This window comes from Anopheles ziemanni, chromosome 2, assembly GCF_943734765.1.
Source record: "Anopheles ziemanni chromosome 2, idAnoZiCoDA_A2_x.2, whole genome shotgun sequence".
In the NCBI taxonomy this organism is placed as follows: Eukaryota; Metazoa; Arthropoda; class Insecta; order Diptera; family Culicidae; genus Anopheles; species Anopheles ziemanni.
The window spans coordinates 88,681,289-88,696,366 of NC_080705.1; the positions used below are offsets into that span (position 1 = coordinate 88,681,289).

The 15,078-nt window shown below is 39.0% G+C and overlaps 1 protein-coding gene across 1 annotated transcript in view; it reads right to left on the reverse strand.

Moving 5' to 3' along the window:
- Positions 1 to 15,078, reverse strand: part of LOC131281880 (AF4/FMR2 family member lilli) — a 150,345-nt gene that overhangs the window by 30,590 nt on the left and 104,677 nt on the right. Inside the window, exons 4-7 of the mRNA XM_058311241.1 lie at positions 10,864 to 11,499; positions 10,735 to 10,788; positions 7,284 to 7,376; positions 288 to 342 (exon numbers count right to left, since the gene is read on the reverse strand). Coding sequence (XP_058167224.1) covers positions 288 to 342; positions 7,284 to 7,376; positions 10,735 to 10,788; positions 10,864 to 11,499 — 838 coding nt within the window. The remainder of the gene's footprint in view (positions 1 to 287; positions 343 to 7,283; positions 7,377 to 10,734; positions 10,789 to 10,863; positions 11,500 to 15,078) is intronic.

A 15,078-nucleotide genomic window follows, 5' to 3' on the forward strand; every position in this document is an offset into this window, starting at 1 on the left:
AAGAGAGGGAGGAAAAAGAAAGTGATAGCAAGAGAGTAGTAGGTTGAGAGTGAAAAAAAGGATTGTGATGTCTGTTTTACAACGAACGAACTCGGTGAAAGGACAATAGAAGTAAGTTAAACGTGAACAGATGACGCTAGCAAAGAAGTCTTGTAAATAGTTGGTCAGGTACCAAAACGTATAGAGCCATGGTGTTGACACACGAAACAAAACAACGAAATAATAATAACTTTAGACATACAGGATGGACAAGAGCGAGGAGAAATATATTTGGTTAAACAACTTACCGCTTGATACAGCAGGAGCTTTTTTACTTTGAACTCGTGCGGTTGCATTATTGACCTACAGTTTAACAGCATAACACACACGGGCGGGCGGGCGCGCGCGGAGGGGATGCACGATTTGTACGGTATTTGGTGGTGGTGGTGTGGTTGTACGATTTTTTTTTCATTTCAAATCGTTTCGAGGTGTATCATAAATGATTTATTTTAGACGATAGTGTGTTTTGCGTGTGTTTTTTTTTTGCAGTTTTTGAATTTGAGTAAATTCCAGGAAAGGGGGGGAAAAGAAAAAAATATATAACAATTAAATGCATTCAAGTAGAGTGAACATAGAGATAGAGATAGTGGAAGAGATAGAGAGATAGAAAGTGAGACAGTGGGGGAGGGTACAGCGACAGGGTGATGAAAATGAAGGAAAATGGGAAAAACAAGTGAAATAAAAAAAAAAATAAAAATGTATACAGTAAAAGCACAATGATACTTGCTTGGTAATGAAACACTGTAACTGTAACGATTTTTCGTTCTCTCTCGCCTCAAACAGCGTATTGCACGCATGAAGGCACGAGCGTGCACCGCGCACAGATTCTTTGATCTGAGAAAAAGTAGAGTATCCTCTCTAACAACATTTATGCTTTGAAATAAAAAAAAGAGGAAAGTACCATTTTAGAAGAGGATTATACGAAATTGGTGATTCAAATGAAAAGTTTAGTCTGTTTAAAGTCCAACAGGAAGGTCGGTAGGCTGCAGGTTTGGTTTTGTTTGCATATTTATAACTATTTGTTTTACATGGAGCCACTTTTTTGATTGAAAATAGATTACTTCAAACGGAAACTACCAAGCATTATATCCATTTGAATTTATGTTTCAATTGAGACCCTGCTGTTTACAGGCCAATAATAAATCACAACCAGAACGCAAGAAAAAGCCCATCCTTAACTGTTCTATGTTGTCGGAACAGACAAGGTAAATGGGGCATTCATAGCTGCCTGTATAAAAAGTCAATAAAAAAAACTGGATAAACCCACAATTGCCAATGAACAATCAACAGGCGGAATAATTACAACGTGGCAAGGTGGCACTGGACACGGTCATGCAGTGGTTTGTTTCGATTTTAATTGGTTTGATTTTCATTGTGCAATATACACGATAATGGATCCTTCGTTTCCGGGATTTTGCCCCCCTACTCGGCGAAGGGGTTCTACCTAGGTCGTGTGTGTGTAATTCACGCAATGAACATTAATTAAGATATTTATTAAACCACCGCGTGTTGGTGCCAACGCGATGCAAACACGGGTGCAATGGTGCAGTTCGTATTGATTAAGTGCAATTTGATGACGTTTACGAGGCTATTTTTGTTGCCGTGCAGCACACCTTTTTTATTACGTAATCGACAAATTATTATGTTATGTAAATAATGTTTGATAAAGCTACACTTCTTAGATTGGCAATATTCTACTTTTCCTTTGAATGTATGCGTTGAACCATTCGATTTTTATCAACTTTCAAACAAATTGATATCAATTAATTTCCCCAAAAAACCAGTAGTTTGATTGCCTTTCATTTATAAAATTTCATTTACAAAATGTCGATCCATCGTTCATTATAAAAGCAAACCAAAAAGTAGCTAAATGAAATGAAAACTTGAAACGGCTCAAATATCTTTTCTCGATTTTCCTTTTGCCACTTACAACTTCAGTGTTTTTCTTTTGCTTCCAAAGAAGCTCCCAATTGTTTCAACTCAGCAGCAACAGCAAAGAATGGTACGAAAAAGGGAGCAAATCCCTGCAAGCCATAACTACCATAATTATGGTACCAATCGCGTATGCCACCGAACAGGGCGGGAATGAATCCCCGGTCCGTGCGGTCTCGTGCCTGGTTTAGCATCATTTTTTAATTAAACGTCACTTGTCCTTTTTTTCTGAGTCAGTGACTCGCCCCGCGCAAGTTTTGCTTTATTTTGGGGTCTACTGTCCACTGTTTCACCATATTTCGGTGTTCCGTACGGAGCGCATGCTTTAAATTATCCTTTCATGTCACGTTTTTAATTATTCCCGTCCGTTCGTTGTGTCATGTACTACACATTGATTGTCTTCATTATTTCTGCGTTCCTTTACCAGAGTTTAAAAAGCAGAGAAAAATGATTTTTACCGGGAGCCAATGTCACATTAATAATTGGTTTTCAATAGGTCCGGAAGTACGGAAGTAGCACGGATACCGTGGTGTTATACCCGGGATGCACGACGATAAAAATGCAGTTGCATAATAAGTCAAGCGAATTGGATCTTTGTGAACCTTAAAATTTATTGTAAAAATAGAAGTTACAAACCTTGAGGGGAAAATAAAGTTTTTTAAACTCTACACATTCCAAGAACTTCTAGGGCTGAACAATAAGAGCCAATGGTGCAAAAAGCTCAACACGATGCAACAAAAGTGTGATAACAATTTTCACTCTGACTGACTACATTTTTTTCTATTTTCCAACGTCGAACGTTGGGGATTTTTGTTCGAAAAGGGGCGAACAAATTTGCATATTATCCTGAGCTCAAAAATTTCCTTTCATTCGTTCGGCAGAAGGAGTCGTCAGGCGTCCGGTTTAAACCCCACCATATCCCAACTTATTCTTTGAGCCGATACCGGTGGCTGGTATGTTGCGCACCGATATCGCATAAAATATGCAACAATTGGATTGGGAAACTGTACGACGAACATGGAGCATTGCGATATCCCTTCGATTGGAAGCTGGAACGAGTTGCCAGTCAATGGATTTTGCACCAGCTCCTGCCTCAGGTGGGTTCAAGAGACTGATAGGAGATGGGGACGAATAGAAAAAAGGAATCGAAACATTGCAGAACCCCTTGTATGCATTGCTGCAAAAGAGCAAAAATGTAGCATCGAGCGATATTGAACAGCCGGCCGATATTGGGGGGAAAAAACGTCTTTCTCCCACAGTCAAACGACAAGCGAAACTGTTCATTCCGTCCCGGGATGCACCGTGACGGAAAAAACACGATCGGACACATTGGCCGGATTTGTTTAGATTCTTCTTGTACCACTGGGAAAGGGCTACGAGGCAAAAACACACACACACACACACATACAGGGAGGAAAGGGTTTATAAAAAGAGTCGGTTTAGTTGCCATCAATTTTATCTATCGATACACACCGAGCCGGCCACCGGGAACCGCTGTCCTGCCAATCCACGGAAGCGGTCTGATGCTGATTTGCATCCGCGGTTGTCATCGATCAAGCGAACCACTAACGACAAGCGAAAGTAGCACGAGAAAATCCTGAACCTGAACGTTCACGTACCTTTTTTTTTTTTTGTCTGCTCTGGTCTATATAATAAAAACCTCCAACAGTTGTATAGGTGACGAACGTCGGGCGTGGAAGAGTCCAGGGTGGTTGGATGGACGTGAACTTTTTCTCCATCCTTTTTGCACCCACGCGAGATTGAATGAGTGTAAGAGATGGGGAAGAAACGGGGAGTTTTTTACGCCCTACCGATGGTCGCCAGAGAACGAGGAGATCGAACGCAGTTTCACAAGCGAATGAAAAGTGGATAAAAGCTGCTCTTTGGTTTGGTCGGGTGATTTGTAACCATCCAACAAGCGTTTGCTGTACATTAGTAGCCTCCTACATCTCTCGCACGGCAAACGGTTCGCTTTGTAGGGCTCTTGTTTTTTTTTTTACCAGCCGCCAGTTTGTCGGGCCATTTTTAACTCGAGCTCATTGGGATAAAAAAGGCAGTTCCCGTTGCGGGTGGATGGGGAACCGACAGGCAAAAGGGAATTAAAGCTAGCTTTCGAAGTGCCACTCCAGCTCCCGGATGCTAGGACTGTTCCATCCAGCGGAATGGGTCCTTCGCAGTGGTAGATTTTATGTCGATAGCGACTAAAAAGAGAGAAAAAGGCACAACAGTAGACAGTTTGTGCTCTAACGCCCACTAGTTCTATTTTTGTTTCGCGTGCAATCAATGAGAGGCACAGAAGAATGTTGATCACATTTCTCTTTACTCCCACGTAAAACGTGATACAAAACTGATGTTGAAACCGAAATGGTTGATTTTTCTCAAGTGAAGCAATCGCGTTATGGGAGTGAAATAGCACACACAAAAAAGAAACCCACACTCCAGCGAACCGTGTGAAGAATACTTATTAGCACATCGAATGCCAGGATAATAAAGCTGCCACCGCTTCTACCCGAAGCGGTACTTTGCAAATCGGGCAACGTTTTTCGCCGGGAATGCTGCAGAGATCGCAGAAATCCGTCGACCGAAGCCGACTAGTTTGAAGAGAAAGAGGATTTATCGGCGGAGCGATAAATCTCTGGTCGATTTTGCCCACGGACGACTAGCTTACGTTAAAGAGGCGAACCTTACAATTGGCTCACCAAAGGAGCACAAGGACGGGAAATAAATATCGGAAAAGCTTGCACTGAGCCGGCAACTGGCTTACGAAATGGAAGAGTGAGCTTTTCATGGGAGGTTTTCTGTTTTTCTTTAGTCAAAGGTTGTTGATGTTCTAGCTGAATATCATGCTTGTCATATCAACTTGTTTTCAGTTGTGGTATGACGCAAACGTGTTATAAAATCATTATTTTAACTACCTTGGTATTGTCATAACTCAAATATAAAATTTGAGGATGGATTAGTCCATAAAGTATACATTTTGTTTATTAGCCGTTATTGATGTTCCAGGGAGGAACAAAAACCAAAAACGAACCAGTAGAAAACGAGAGAATACACAGGAAATGTGGTCGAAAAAAAAAGGAATATTTCTTTGCACCAGTCTTTAAAAAAGAAGAAAGGTTTTTTTTCATGCTTTATGATTCTTGCGGAGAAAACGTAGGAGATTTGAACTCACGGTATATCTTTATTCTCTCTTCAGAAATGTGAAATGTCTCTTGAAAATAAGGAAAATCGTGGAATAATATGTGGTTTTTGTCGAAGTCGAATAAACACTTCATTTGAACTATTTTTCCATTCTTCGCAGAAAACTACCAAGCAAGGTTACTTAGTTCCTTAAATTATATGAGTTGTCTTTGGAGGTGTATATCTGTGTTTGTTATAACACCCTGCCAAACAACGATGAAAATGTATTATAAACGTTCTTTTTCTCAATTTGGATTGGATTTGTGTAGTAACAGGCTTATCAGATCAACAATACTTTTAAATTTTCAACGATAAGCATCATGTTAAAATTGTTTTGGTCTTTGATATTATTTGTTAAATATGGCATAGCAGTAATTTGTTATCGCATGTTTTGGGTACATTATGCATGAAGAATTGACGAATGAAATTTTAACAGTTTTTCATTATAGCTCTCTACAACGACCTCTAGAACCTAAATCATATGAGCTTGTACGAAAGAGTTAAATAAAATATAAGTAAGAATTTGTGTTTTGCGTTATTTATATAATATTTGAGCTAATGCTTATTTAGTTCTCGATTAAATACAATATTTTCCCTTTTAGCTTAAATTTGGTGGATTTTCAAACAAAAATTAAAGCATATTTGTCAGATGAGTGACATTAAAGTGATATTAGATAAAGGTGAGGAAGCAGCACTGACACCATGACGCAAACTAATACAGGGAAAGAATTCTTTGAAGATCATTTAAAGAGGAACTTTCAATAATTATTCTTCGCATTCAGTTTTTATTAAAGAAAATATTTTGCGAGAGCATGAAACAACAGCGACACGTTCTTTCGTGAGTTTTGTTCTTTTTTTGCATAATAGCCTTGTGTTGTGTGCGTCGTGTTGGTGCGGAAATCGGTATTTGGTGTGGGTGTGTGAGAATGTGTATAGTTATCTAATTTGAAATGAGCATAACCGCATCACAGTTCAAACAATCTAGGCACTTAACAGGAAATAAAATACCATTACCATTATTGGGAGCAAGGGGACAAAATGGAGTTTGTAGCATATATAATAACCTTGCGCTTGGGAGAGATATGGTACGAGGCACAATAAAAGGGCAATCACAAAATAAAACATAACACGATCAATATTTTTTACCATTCCAGAAGTACTTTCACAGTCACGGAGAATCAAATAAGCCGCATACATAGAGTAAAGAAAAGTTAGTACCATTGAACGACTTTGGTATTCTTTGATTTTCAATGTAGCTCAACGCAAACGCAACTAAACTCGTTAAAGAAAACACTTTCCAGTGACGGGATAAACAAAGAGCGTTATCTAGTTTTTGAAAAGTAAGATTAAATAAGTTGTACAAAAACACTAGTATTCATTGTAATTGTTGCACGCAGCCATCTAGAGTTCAGAAAACTGGCCGGGAAATCGGGAATAAACAACAAAAAAACTGAAAGATCATTCACAAAATCGAAACGACTAAATCCGGAACCACGCTGAATCAAAAAAATAAAAATAAAAAAGACACAAATAATCCAATACACAGTCAAATAGAACGACTACCAGTAAGGCGATGAAATTAAGTCGATTTCGGTTGAAAATTATTAGATGATGCTTGAAAGTTAGATTTTGCAGCAGATTCAATACTCTTCTAATGATTGTTTCATTCGCAATCTTCCACTAGAAGAGTTGAGAGAACATCGAATTGTTACAGTGTTTCATATACGCAACGGTTTTGTCTAAAGAGAATATGTATATAGTAAGTATCATTTATGCTAGAATAAAATAAAACTAAAGATGCATTGCAAAGAAAAATAAAACTATAACAAAAGAAACTATTTGGATGAAGATGGAGTAATGCAAAATAATAAAGTAAACAAAGAAAACTTAGGAAAAGAAAAAGGTTGAACAAACAATGTAATATGAATGAAATGAAATAAATAATAAATAATTTAAAGTAAATCATATAACCATGAATTCTAGAAATTTAAACGTAATAAGAAATGGAACAAATGAGTGGATTTCAACAGAAAAAAACTTAAAGATGATAGAATTGAAGAGAAAGATAGGTAATATATGTATTTATATATTTATATAAAGAAAAATGAAAAAACTTTGTTTTTCATGCACACCTCAATCTTGCGTCCCTCAACCACAGTGCCGTGAAGACGTTCGCGTGCTCGCTCCGCATCGCTACTATTAGCGAATGTTACAAAACCGAATCCCTACATGCAAGGACAGAACAAGAAACATGCATTAAAACAGCGTCCGCTCAAAAACAACGTGCAACAAAAATTTGTATTATATATATTATCTGTATATATAATCGTATCATTTATAGTATAGTTTTTTTGTTCGGTATCGGTCATCGTTGTTTTTGCAGTCATTTAAATCTATGTAGTTATCGGAGAACAATAGTAATGATTTAGGGAGGGGGCGGGAAGAAATTGGAGAAAAGTGATATCTTTGTTCTTATGTGGGAATATCCTCAAGGTGATTGAAATAAAACAAAGGGATGGAAATCTATATGAGTCAACTAGGGTTTTGCACGCCAGCAGTGGAAAGGTATGATGGTTTGTGTAAAACAAATGGTAAATAGGATTTGAAGCAAACTCAACGGCAAATTTGATGGCATTCAACTGAACCAATAAAAATCTGCCTTAAGTTGCACCCATTGAAGTTATAAACGAACTACAAACTTAGATAACTATTCTGAGAGATCACAAATTGAAATAAAAAGATTTATTTGTCACAAACAAAAACTTATTGAAAAAGATTGAATCATCGACGTAACTTAACAAAATTAATCGTACGTTTAAAGGAAAATAGAAATATTTTCAAAAAAATATCACATTTTAAACTGAAACTCCAGGTTGGTTTAAACGTGATATTTGATAACAGTATCAAAAGTTCAATATACGAGCAAAAACCAGCAATGAAGCATAAATCAAACAAAAGAGGAAAACAATTCAAAGCTATTCGATTTATAAAGTAAAAAATTAAAATTGATACACTCCGCGTGTCTTCTCTATTTGTTTTTCATTTCTCTACTCACATTAATATACTTTTTGTAATACTGTACTCATGCCGATGGCTGTTATGTGAATGCATCAGTGGATAGTTTGTGAAAAGTGGCTAAACATTTTTTACACGAAATGATATCGAAATGCGACTAAACATTGTTTTGACTAAAAATCGTTGTGCATCAAATCAAGCGCGAATTGGAAAAAAACGAAGTGTGGAATTTTCTTCAAAGACTAACATTTAATTTTTGAAAAAAATCACAATAGGGTTGTAACTAAATAAAGCGCGTGGCATGTCATACGCCACGTAGCTTCACGAACAAACAGGCAAACGTGGTAAAGAGAATATTTACTTATTAATTCATTTTACAGAGCGAGTTTGAGAGAGAAACATTCAATCTTAGTTTAAAGGTCAAGAGAACAGAAAATTAAATCTTAAATGTTTGAACCACTTTCGCCTAAACAAAATTATGTGCAATTTATATAAATCATTTCTAAGAGTGATTTTAAATTCAACAAAAGACACTTATAAGCCAACGGTTTCAGCCAAGCATGCACGTATCATAGATGAAAAAAAATTTAATCGACACATTTAAAAAGAGAAATAAAAACAAATGAGCACAATTTTATTGGTTTAGAGACCATCACAACCACATAGCGCATATCACATCTCAGCCATAACGCAGTGTCAACTAAAGCAAGGTTGGGATAGGAATCTTTTATCAATTCCCGTCGCTAGGGGATTCGTTAAAGAATAAATAAATCAATGGACAAAGAAGATATCCGCAATGTGAGCCCAGGATTTGTTTTATGACATAAAACTCTAGGAGAAATTAGATTGAAACAACTACCAGCAGTAGGTGTTTCACAAATTTGAGAGTAATACATAAGAAAACTTTAAAAATTTGTTCAAACATTTCGTTTTAAAATATTTTCTTTTATTCAAATCACGTATACGCGTGCAAAAGAGTGGAAAATTAAAAGAGCAAATGTATAGACTTCCAACAAACTAAAATTCAAAAGGAATTGTACAATACAAAACAATCAAGGCATTACTTTAGTATGCAACAACGGGTAGAGTCAAAAAACAAATAATTTTGGAGATGGAAATACACTGTAGCATGGATCGCTATGAATACATTTGAGACTGCAAATGAAAACGTTCGAAAGCGTATGTAACAAAACAATAATACTATTGAGATGGAATAGGAAATACATTAAAAGGAAACATATCAAATAGTTCAGTTCTGCAAACGGCCGATTATTTAATGCCTTTGAAACGTTGCATTAATATGATAAAATAGAGCAATATTTTAGCAAATCTGAGATTATGATTTGACCAATCTTTGAATGAGCTATAGAAAATAAATTGTCTGATGTACACAATATAAATTAGACAACTAAGAATTATGAGCAACATTTTCGTTCACCAATGTTATGCCCGTAAGAAAAAGAATACATTTGCAATAATACGCGAGAAAGTAAGAAACTTATGAAAATGATGCGACACTTGCCTAAAATTCAAAAACTCCGAAGAATGCTAACATTCAACAAACTTGGAAAATACCGACATAAAAACCACCTATTTCTAGATTTGGGATCCTACAGGAAGTCAAAAATGGCCATTAAATACTAGGGTGAGGGTGCGGGGATTTGTCTGGAGAACGAGGAAACAATAAGCGGATAAGTAATGTGGGAAATGTAACAATAACTATATTTGATGATGTTTGTTTGTAGCGTAGTGTTCGAAAATGAAATAGAAATATATTAAACGTCGCGTAAATGTTCTTTTTTGTGGTCGTGGAAAAAGGTTGGGTGTCGGAAAACAAACGATAGTGTTGCGATGTGGATCGAAAATAGTCATTAAAACCGTAGTTGGGGAATGGTTTCTAGTTTAAAAAAGAATGTTCTTCTTTCTTTTATTGCAAATTGTTTTCAAGCGATTAGGTTTGTTTGCGAATTTCTTTTGAGGTGTTCAAGAAATTATGACAATTCTACTGGTTTTGACGTATGCAATATAGAGTGTCGTACCTAAAAGGACGGGGAGCGGCGCTGATGTGTCATGGGAATATCCTGTTGTATCATTTGAGAGAAATTCTTGGTAAAATCCGATGGGTATGGAAATTGTTGGATAAGTTAAACATGTTTCGTCATTTGTGGATTTGATAAATCTATCTTGGGAAATCGTGTCATTGAGAAAGTAATTAATATATTCACTGGCAATTGTGTAAAATTTGGTGTCGTCAAAAACAGAAACGATTTCCCAAAAAAAGATTGGATTGTTTCAATTGCGGAGAGCATGTCTGACGTCAGTATTTGGAAATGAAAAGTAAAACCAAACTACTTAATGCTCTTCGGTAACGACGCAAGGATATACCAGCACCCTTGTTAGAAGAGCGTTAAGGAGATTAAATGTTTTATTTTTCATTCCAGTATCTTTAGTCTGGAACCTAACAGGTAAAGGAGAAGGTAATCGGTCTAATTCGTTTTTTTTTCGTTTCATTAAAAACAAAAATCAGAATTGTATCAACTAGGAAGCATCCAAACAGCGAATACATACCTTGCTGCCACGTTCATTAAAGATAATCTCTACGTCTAGAATGGAACCGAATTGCTGCAGAAGAAAATGGAAACGAACAATGAACATTGTGCTACCTTTGGCGAAGGTTAGTAGCTTTCAAACACTCACCCCGAACATTGATCTGAGATCCGGATCGCGAAAGCGGAAAGGTATGTTAGACACGTGTAGTCGCTTTGGTTGAGACTTTGAATCGGCGAGTGCCGCCACGACTGCGGCCACGCTCTGGGATTGCTGCTGCTGTTGCTGCTGACTGCTGACCACCACCTGCTGTTGTTGTTGCTGCTGCTGCTGCTGTTGTTGCTGTAGCTGGCTTTGACCATTTAATTGCTGCTGCTGCTGCTGCTGCTGTTGTAGTTGAGCTTGTATCAGAGACGTCTGGTGCTGCTGGGCGAGTGCGACGGCGGCCGACGCGGAAGAGGTCATGGTGGGGGGAAGCGAAGAGGGCGAAACAACCGTCGTTGCGCCCCCGCTGGCCGGACCCGCCGCCGTGACCACCATTCCGGTGCTGGGGCTGCCGTTGCTGGCGTTGCTGCTATTGCTCGAGTTGATGGCGGAGGTGTTGCTGCTTATCGAATTGACGGCCGCCGCAATGGCCGCCGATACGGCGGCGTTGTTCTGGCTGCTGTTGACGCTGCTGCTGCTGTTGTTGCTGACGCTACTCATGACCGACGAGACGGCGTCCGCTGGGTTGGCACTTGTTACGTTGTTGGATGCTTCCTGCTCCGATTGCTGCAAGAGCTCGGACTGAAATAAACAAATCGACAAGCAAAAATAGTTAATTATTATGCTTTGTAAAACATAGATTCTTCTAGGAAAAACAAAAAAACAATCAGCAACTTGAGTCAACAACCACAACTCTATTAACAATGTTCCTGTTTCCATAAAGGTCCAAAATTCGAAAATGTAAATACTTTAATAAAGAGCCCGAGTTCAGAAAACAGCAATCTTTCTTGGTATCTCCTGATACTTTCTATTCTTTGAAAAATCGAAGCGAGGTCCGCTATTTCCGAATCAAATTCGGAACCAAACATCCAGTCGTATTGTTCAGCATTCGATGTTGTGTCCATCGACAGACGCATCTGGTGTCTCAACACCAAAGTGAACACCGAGCATCAAAGGAAGGATGATGAGCCGGAGGTGATAAAATTAAATTAAAAATAGTTTCATCTTTCTCGATCGAGGAATAAATTCGATGCGATGTTTTTCCCACCCTTCTATACGGAAAATTCCTCCGAACTCGATTGGCACATCTGCAGAGCGGTCCGATTTTGAATGAAGGTAAAAAACGAAGAAAAGATGAAGCAAGGTATCATCCTATTTTTTCCTCTTACGAGAAGGATCAAACATCAACGCGGTGTGGAGGGAAAAGAAATCCTTTTGCACCGATACTCAGAAGAACACCGTCAGACACATACGCAAACTCGCATTCATTCCAACACTGCACAATCAAAGGACAAAATTGTCAGGGAAGGCGAGAAGGACCGGGTAACATAACCCCAACACCGACTGCTCTGCTTGGCCGAGCCACTGACAATGGTTGGAGATATTTGAAGCTGATTGAATTATATCCGTAGTGGAGCGGGAATGCGGGTGAAAACCTCATCAGGTGTCTGGGTATAGGAATGGCAGTAATGGATTATTCGGATGACTGATTTTACGGCGGGCGCATCAACTAAATCGATGTGACGCCCGAGTGGCCCAATGTCCCCGCCGCAGCCGGGGCAAACACCGCATCCTTTCCATCACAGAATGGAGTGAGTGACCCATTCCCACCCAGCGCTAAAGCTTTCCCTCCCGGTCGGTTCCATTGAATTTTGTATTGTATCACGTTGCAGCGTTTTCCGTCAGCTGCAACCGAGGGTTCCATCGTTTGAAACTGATCTCTATGCCTTCCTACCTACCGTTTCCATGGTAATATTTTCAAACGAATCGGAAGCACGAACCACGCGAAACGAGGGCTTAGAATTTAGCCAAGCGAAGCACTTGACATCATTGAAAACAAACACCATGTGTGTCGGGTAAACTTAGCAAGGATGCTTTTGTGCTTTTCCAATGATTCGTAGCTAATAAATAGGGTTTACATCTCACCAGTCCATTATTTCAAAGATAATTTATTAGCGCTTTCGATATGCTTTAAATCATAGATTCAAGTCTAGAGAGTTCTTAAAATTAACTCGATCGTTTATTTCTAATTCCCATTTTTCTCTGGCGTATCAAATGAAGCATCCGGAATCTTTTTGTTGGGGGGAAAACTTTTTGAGGCCAACAACGTGAACCGAATCGAAATCAAACACTGCCTTTCCGTGATACCGTATATAGGTCTAAAGAGGGAATTTTATCTCGCCCAAAAGTTCCTTGATCAATCGGAAAAATATGCACATCGTTGCTGTGGGGCATAATTTCACCTTCCCCATAAAAAAAACCCCTCGCGCCAACCGTGTACACTGTTCCAGCCACGTATATGAACCGACATAAATATTCACCGACGGTGCGCGTTTCGTGTTTTTCTTTCTTTTATCCCCAGCACTTCTTGGCAAAGTTAATAAATAACACCTTCGGGTCCATTTTTATGCCAAGATGAAGTGGCACCCTCTCGCCAGCAGTGGGGGTAGATATGAGCTTCAGGTATCATTTAACCTCGTCGAGATCGGAGAGCGCGTTGCTGACGGTGAAGGCGACATAAAGGTACAAGCGTGAGCGAGAGAAATATAGACAGAGAAAGCGTGGTGGAGAGAGGGCGGTGAAAAAGTTTCGCTAACAAGCAGAAACGAGCAAGTTGATACTGATACCGCCTGATAAACGACCGACAGTGACATACGATCCCTTTTTCGCTGAGCGAGTAAATGGGACCTCCAGTGTCGGGTGACCCCAAAACATGGGACTCGTTTGTTGCCTAGAGTAGTGTAAATTTAGATGGATTCATTAGTGAGCTGTTAAGCAAATAAAAATCAACACATTGTAACGATGCGCTTCCAGCATGAAAAAATTAAAAGACAAAACATAACGCGATGTGGGAGCAGTAAAGAGTAATCAAAGATTCAGAGAACAAATGGGCTTAATCACATGCAAGACAAAACATTATGGTACCAAATATTCCCCGATGGAGGCGCCCAGTAGTTGACTGTCCAATCATGAAGTTGAACGCTCTAGGTTGGAGATATCTGCCTGGATGTAGTTCCATTGCGGACGGAATTTGCATGGCGTTTGCAAGGAAAAGTTGCAAAAATGTCTTTTCCGTCCCGGGCAACAAATAGCAAATCCAACCTCCTTCCGGGGCTTTACAAAGTCCCGCAGCGTAAGCAGGACAAAGTTTATCTTTATGCCAGCCTCGTCCTGCGACTTGCTTGTAGGCACTGTGCCCGAGAGAAGAAAGTCGCTTAACGATTACACACATAACAAATTTAGTTTAAGTTTTACTTTCGCTTAGCTGCATGGTCGTGGTGTACGGGAAATGCGACCTGCTGCTAGAAAATCCCAAGATTTATTTCTTTCCCCACCGTCGTTTTTCTTTTCGTGAGATGGATTAAGTTATCTTCGATGCTTAGTTCGTTTGTTTGTTTTCTTTTTCGTTCACAGTGAAATCTATAGGTGCATGTAAAGAAGGTGACCAAATTCGGGGGAGATGACTTTACGTTATTTTACTGAAACATATTATTTTTTGTGAGTGTTTCGTGAAACCTAATTTCAGTTTCTGGTTGGCTTCTGTCTCCATCCTATGTTCACAGTTTCCGTTTCCCATGGAGAGACTTACATTTACTTCGTGATATTTTTTATGTTTACCGAATCCACGAATGCTTTAGATATGCTAAGCGCCACCCAGCATGTTTTCCATGTCGGTTAAAGAAAGGTTTAGCATTACTTGGCTGACAAAAAAAAAAAAAAAATAACTTCGCTTGGAACTCGGATCCTGCTCAGAATGTGGGCCTGCGCTAGCCTTCATGATCAATGCAGAAAATGTAGGGATAAAGAGGGAAAAGCAAAAAATGGCAAGCTATCGCATCGGCACCATTTTGCTAAAAGCGCATATAAAGTAGATCGTACCGTGGTCAAGCGATTGCGAGGAGGATGGAAGAACGCTAGGAAAATATAAATGCAACTTTATACTTTCCTGTGAGAGCCGACCGTGTTTTATCGGAGTGGTTTTTTCCAGTCAAAAAAAAAAAGCTCAGTATCTTCAGTTCAGGTACAAGACAGACTCCACAACGACTTTCCGAGATGAAGAAGCTTCCGATCCGTTCGGGACCGTTGGTGCAAAACATTTCCCACTTCAATTCGTAGTCACCGTCGGTGCACAGGGTTTGCAAACGTGCATCGGCAATCTAA